General features: G+C 57.0%; 1 protein-coding gene across 1 annotated transcript; it reads right to left on the reverse strand.

The window, feature by feature from the left end:
* Positions 1–531: 531 nt before the first annotated feature.
* GPR101 (G protein-coupled receptor 101) lies at positions 532–2167 on the reverse strand. The gene has a single exon (XM_055565511.1). It carries the CDS (start codon positions 2165–2167, stop codon positions 656–658), a length of 1512 nt encoding a protein of 503 aa, XP_055421486.1. The 3' UTR covers positions 532–655.
* Between the last annotated feature and the right edge of the window lie 3422 nt (positions 2168–5589).

The following is a 5589-nucleotide window of genomic DNA, read 5'->3' on the forward strand; positions in this document are numbered from 1 at the left end:
TTCAAACATGCTCTATTATCTTCTTTCACTTTTCTGGATCCCTTTGGAGGATATAGAAACCTTCTTGGTCTTTTAACTACATGATGCCCTTAGTTTCTGTAATAGTCTTTGCACCAGATTGTGGGGGCTCTTCAGTCTAGAATTTGGCTAATACGTTGATCAGTCGTTCAGGTTCTGCTTCCTGGGCTCCGTGAATGACTTGGTCCATTGCTTTTCTTTCAGTTGAACATATGCTGGAGCCCTTCCCATGAGCTCACAAGTCCTTAAGTTCACCAGCATCATCTTCCTTTTCCCTCAGAGCAAAAACTGATACATGGTAGCTCTGGGGAGACAGACATAATACCAAGCACATGTCCAAATTGGATAGCCCTTGTTGCTTTAAGAAATTTAGAGCCTAATAACTTTTTTTTTCGGGGGGAGGGAGAGAAATTTCAGTCAGAATCCTCAAGTTTATTCTTTGAGGGGCACACTTTTTAGGGAAGACCCCAGTTCCTACCTCTTCCATATATGCATCTACCTTGTGGTGAGAGGGGCATGTGCAGAACCTTTGCCTGGAATGGTATGGGTTGGCATTAACACGATTGTGGATGGTCCATTTAAGAGAAAGCTGCTCCTGTATTCTGTGAACAGTTCAAGGTTTACCTTAGAACCAACTTCAAGGCGAAGTGGCAGAATCATGAGAAGGGACGATCTTGCCTTCAGTTCCACCCTCGGTGCCGGCTTCGGTTCCGGGCAGGTCTGGGTGGCTGTTTTCTTTGGGGGGCTTCTCCTTGCAGAAAAACTTCTTCAGCATATCCTGGATCTCCTTCTTGATGGTCTTGTGCATGTAGCCATAGACGTAGGGGTGGATGCAGCACTGCAGGAAGAAAAGCCAGATAATTATGGTGATCACCCACTGGGGTACCTTGGTTTGGACATCCACCCACACGGCCAGGACTGCTAGAAAGCAGTAGGGCCCCAGGGACAGCACGTAGGAGAAGATGATGAGGAAGATCACTTTAGCAGCTTTGCACTGGTAGCACCTGGGCAGAGGGGGGTCACCATTGCTGTTTCGACGACTGACTGGGAGACTCTCTGGAATGTTCACCGCCTCGATGTCATCCTCGTTGAAATGGAGGTCATCCTCACCAAACTCTAGGTCGTCTTCACCCAGATCAATGTTGCACTGGGTGACCTCTAGGCGGCCCTTGTCTGCCTTCCTGCTGCTCTGAATTTTGGTGCTGCCTTTGGCCACCAAAGAGTTGCTTTCTCTGACCTCTTCACTGCCAGTGGCCTCCATGCTCCCCTCACCAGTCTCCACGCTCTCTTTTTTGGCCTTCTTGCTGCCCTCCATGGCTTCCTCGCTGTCCACCTTGGCCTTGACCTCACCTTCATCCTGGCCGTGGAACTCACTCTCACTCTGGAACTCATCCTTCTTGCCGCCCTCTTCGTTCTCATTCTCCACCCGGTCCTTGGCTCGCACTTCCAAGCTGTGGCTCTTGACGTTGTAGAGCAGCGCGTGCTGCCGGCGGGCAGCCCCGAACACCACAGAGTAGCAGGCAATCATGACAATCAGCGGGATGACGATGAAGGACACGACACTGACAACTGTGTAGCTGGGGCTGGCCCCCCAGATCATGGAGCAAAGGGCATTGCGCTCGTCGAAAGCAGCCTGGCCCCAGCCATAGAGTGGGGGCGTGCTCTGCAGGATGGCCACGATCCAGGTGCCGTAGAGGAGCAGGTAGCCCCGGCGTGGGGTCATCTTCGCCGGGTAGGAGAGAGGGTGGATGATGGACAGGTAGCGATCAACGGACACCACCACGATGGTGTTGACACTGGCGAAGGCGAACAGGTGAGTAAGGCTAACCAGGGCAGTGCAGAAATGGCTGTTGAGGGGCCAGAAGATGGGTACGGAGGTGGCCACCACCCAGGGGGCCACGAGCGAGATCTGCAGCAGGTCAGTGACGAGGAGGTTAAAGATGAAGCGGTTGGTCACCTGCAGCAGCTGAGGCTTGCGCTGCAGCACGAATGCCAGCACTATGTTGCCCACGAAGGAGGCGGTGAGGAAGATGAGTAGAACGCTCGAGCGAATGATGCCATGCGCCAGGCTGATGGGCATTTTGGAGAGGGGCATGCACGCGTGGCTGCTGTTGTTTTCGCGCGTGCTGTTGGTGCAGGTGGACGCCATGGCGGCAGGGGCAGGAGGGCGACAGGTGCGGGTGCCGGGCCGGCCCCGGCGGGCGGCGAAGGGGCGCACGGAACACACTCAGCGCCTAGGCTGGGGACGAAAGAAACACGCGGGCTGGGTTAGTCCCCCTGCTTGGGGCGCGGGGGTGGGGTGGGTACTTCCACGCTGGGCAGCAGCGCTGCAGGACCCCAGCCCCGGGGACCCCGTGCGCGTGCCCCCGTCTCTCCCCCGCGTCCGGGCAGTTTCTCTAAATCCTTCTCTTATTCTCTGGGTCTCTCTGCCTCTCCCTCTTTTGGGGGGTTTCCGAGACACCCCTCCCACAGCTGTCTCCAGCTGGCGCGTGCGCCTCCCACACTCTCTGGGGGTCTCGCAGTTTAGGTTTCTCCAGAAATCTCTCCCCGGGCTCTCCCGCTAGCGCATGCGCGTGCGCGCTCCATCCCTGCCTGTTTACGTGTGTACACTTGTCTTTTTCTCCCCAGAGTCTCTAATTAGCGCACTTTTCCTGTATCTCGTGTGTGTGTGTGTGTGTGTGTGTGCGCGCGTGTGTGTGTGTGCACGCGCGTTACCGGTTTTCTCTGTCTCACCCTTGTCCCTCACTCTGGGGTCTGTACTATTTCTCAGACCCTTGCCAGCACGTGTGCGCTGTCTCTCTTTTGCCAGTCTGTCCTTCTCCTCTCACCTCCGTTTCTGTTACTCCCCTCTCGCCCTCCCACTCGCGGTCAGCTTCTCTGCCTCAGTTTCTCTCTGAGTCTGCTTTCGCCAGCGCACTTTCTCCGTGGCTGTGTGCGCGCGCGCGTCTCTGCGTCTCGCCGTCTTTCTCTGGGTCTTGTCCCTGTCTCGCCTTCCGTCTCTTTCTGATGCCCTCTCGTTTCTGTGTCTCTGCCAGTCACTGTCTCTGTCGCTGGCTAGTGCGTGTGCTTATGCGTCTTCCCCTGATGCTGTCTTGTCTCCCCACTTCTCTCCCCCTGACAATCTCCGTGGGTCCCCGGTGCACCTGTTCAGTATCACTCGCTGAATGTGTGTCTCTGACCGTCTCCGCATCTCTCCAGCTCTCCTGTCACCGTGTCTCTCTCTCGGGTTCTGTCTCTCAGCGTCTCCCATCTCTCGCTGCTCTTGCTCTGAATTTCTCGGATCCTCTCCCCTCGGTGTCTCTCCCTGTTTCCCCCCTGCAGCTTCTGTCTTCCCTGCGCCTTAAGTTCTCTCCTTATCACTATCTGCCCGTGTCCCTCAGGATCTACTCCGTGTCTCCTGATTATCTCTGCCTCTGCATTACTCAGACTCTTTTTCCAGCATGTGCACTTAAAGGGAGTCAGCTTTTCTGTCTCTCACTCTCTTCTCTGGGACTTTCGCGAAACACTTTTTTTTTGGTATGTTTGAGTGTGTGTGCAGTCTCTCTTACTATCCTTCTCCGATGATCTCTCACCTCGGTTTATCTCTGGCTGGATCTCTGTCTCTGATCGCTATCTCTCTGTCGACTTTATTTTACCATGGAAACCAGCTGCCGCCTTGGCCGCCGCGGGCTCTGGCGGATAAACCTCCTAGTTTCTCACAGCTCAGAAGCGGCTGGATGCAGGGGGGATGCCTACTGCGGACGCCCCCCGTCCCCCAATTCGGCATCCTGTCTGCATTCTCCAGCCCACCCGGCCTCGGCGGTGGAGGGTGGAGGGATGGGTGAGCTGGGGAGAGCCGGGGAAGAGGCGGAGGTGGTGGGGGAGAAGTCTGAGAGAGAGAGCGCCAAGAGATTGAGAGGCAGACAGAGAAAGAGAATAAGAAAACATCAAGAGACAGAGACAGAAAAAGATGAGAGACAGAATGAGAGCCACCCAGAGACAGAGAGAATGATAGAGAAAAGAGACCTCGAGTCAATGAATGAGCCAATGAGAGAGAGACAGAAGAAGGAGAGACAGGGCAAGAGACGGGGGAAACAGAGATAGAAAAAATTTAAAAAGAGAGGATGGGAAGCAGAGAATGTGACAAAGAATGAGAACACATCGAGACGATAGGGGCGGGGGACGAGGGAAAGTGCGAGTGAAAAAGCCAGGGCGAGGGACTGGCCGAGAAAGGACCGCGCCGGGGGTTGGGGCGGGGGGGACTCCACGCGGGGCAGCGCAGTCGCCGACCGGCCGCGGTGGACGGGGCGTCCGGGGCGCCAGAGCGTGGGGGTCCGGCTGGGCGCAGGGAGCAGGGCTGGGGCCGCTTACCTGTTGCTGCCGGAGGCGTCGCGCCGCGGGAGCTGCGTGCCAGTCCCTCGGGACGCGGCGCGCTCTACCGGGCGGCCTCCCGAGGCGCCGGCGGCCGCTAGCTGGAACCTGGCGGCGCGAGCCGCGAGAGCCGGGGCGCCCGAGCCCGCACGTCCGGCCGGCGCAGCGCGCTGCGAGCTCTAAGCGGCGGCGGCGGGGGCGCGCGGCGTCTTAAGGCGGCGCGGGGCCCTCACCTTGCGGCGCCCCCCTCCCCCCGCGCCCGCCCGCGCCGCTGACGCACGAGGCCGCGGGCGTCCGGAGGAGCGGGCGGGCGGGGGGCACTGCGTCGGGCAGCTTAGCGCCGCTCACCCCGCATCAGCGCCCCGGGCGGTCCGAGCTCACTGGGGACTCAGACTGGGGAACGTCACCGAGGCTGGTTTTCCTGCCGACTAGCCCCCCGGATTTCGGTCCAGGGCCAGGCCCCGGACTGGCACGCGTCTTCCGAAGAGAAGCAGAAAGCTAGCCGGGGCCTGGGGCCTCGACCTTGGAAGACCCTCCCCCCGCCTCACTCCCACCCTCCCTCAAGTATGAACCTCCCCGGGACTCTGAGAGGAAGTGACTCTGATATCACCGATTTGCCACAATTTGCTCTAGCTCCCAGCAAGAGCTAAAGAGCAGTTCCTTTCCTGTAGGCCTTGGGAGCATTTCCTCTAAGACGAGCTGCTCAATTATCCACTCTAGTATTTGACTGAAGTCTGTCTATAAGTCAGTCTCTTGGTTCACCCACCCCCAGGTACTGTGGGAAAACTGTTTACACAGAGAATACCGTCGAATCCTTACCCCAGCCCTGTGAGATAAGTGCTGCTATTATCTTCATTTTTATAGAGACAGAAGCAGAAGGGGAGCGAGATTACCTGACTTGCCAGAAATTCAAGTAAATGTACCTGTTTTGTTAACTAGGGGCTTCCCTAGTAGCTCAGTTGGTAAAGAACCCATCTGCAATGTGGGAAACCTGGGTTTGATCCCTGGGTTGGGAAGATCCCCTGGAGAAGGGAAAGGCTACCCACTCCAGTATTCTGGCCTGGAGAATTTCATGGACTGTATAGTCCATGGGGTCCCAAAGAGTGAGACATGACAGAGCGAGTTTCACTTCACTATTAACTAAGACTTTCTGGGCCTCTCCCAAACACATGCACATCGATTGTTTGCTCTTTACCAGGCCGGCAAACACCAGACTGTAAC

The sequence above is a fragment of the Bubalus kerabau genome, chromosome X (assembly GCF_029407905.1).
Source record: "Bubalus kerabau isolate K-KA32 ecotype Philippines breed swamp buffalo chromosome X, PCC_UOA_SB_1v2, whole genome shotgun sequence".
Taxonomy (NCBI): domain Eukaryota; kingdom Metazoa; phylum Chordata; class Mammalia; order Artiodactyla; family Bovidae; genus Bubalus; species Bubalus kerabau.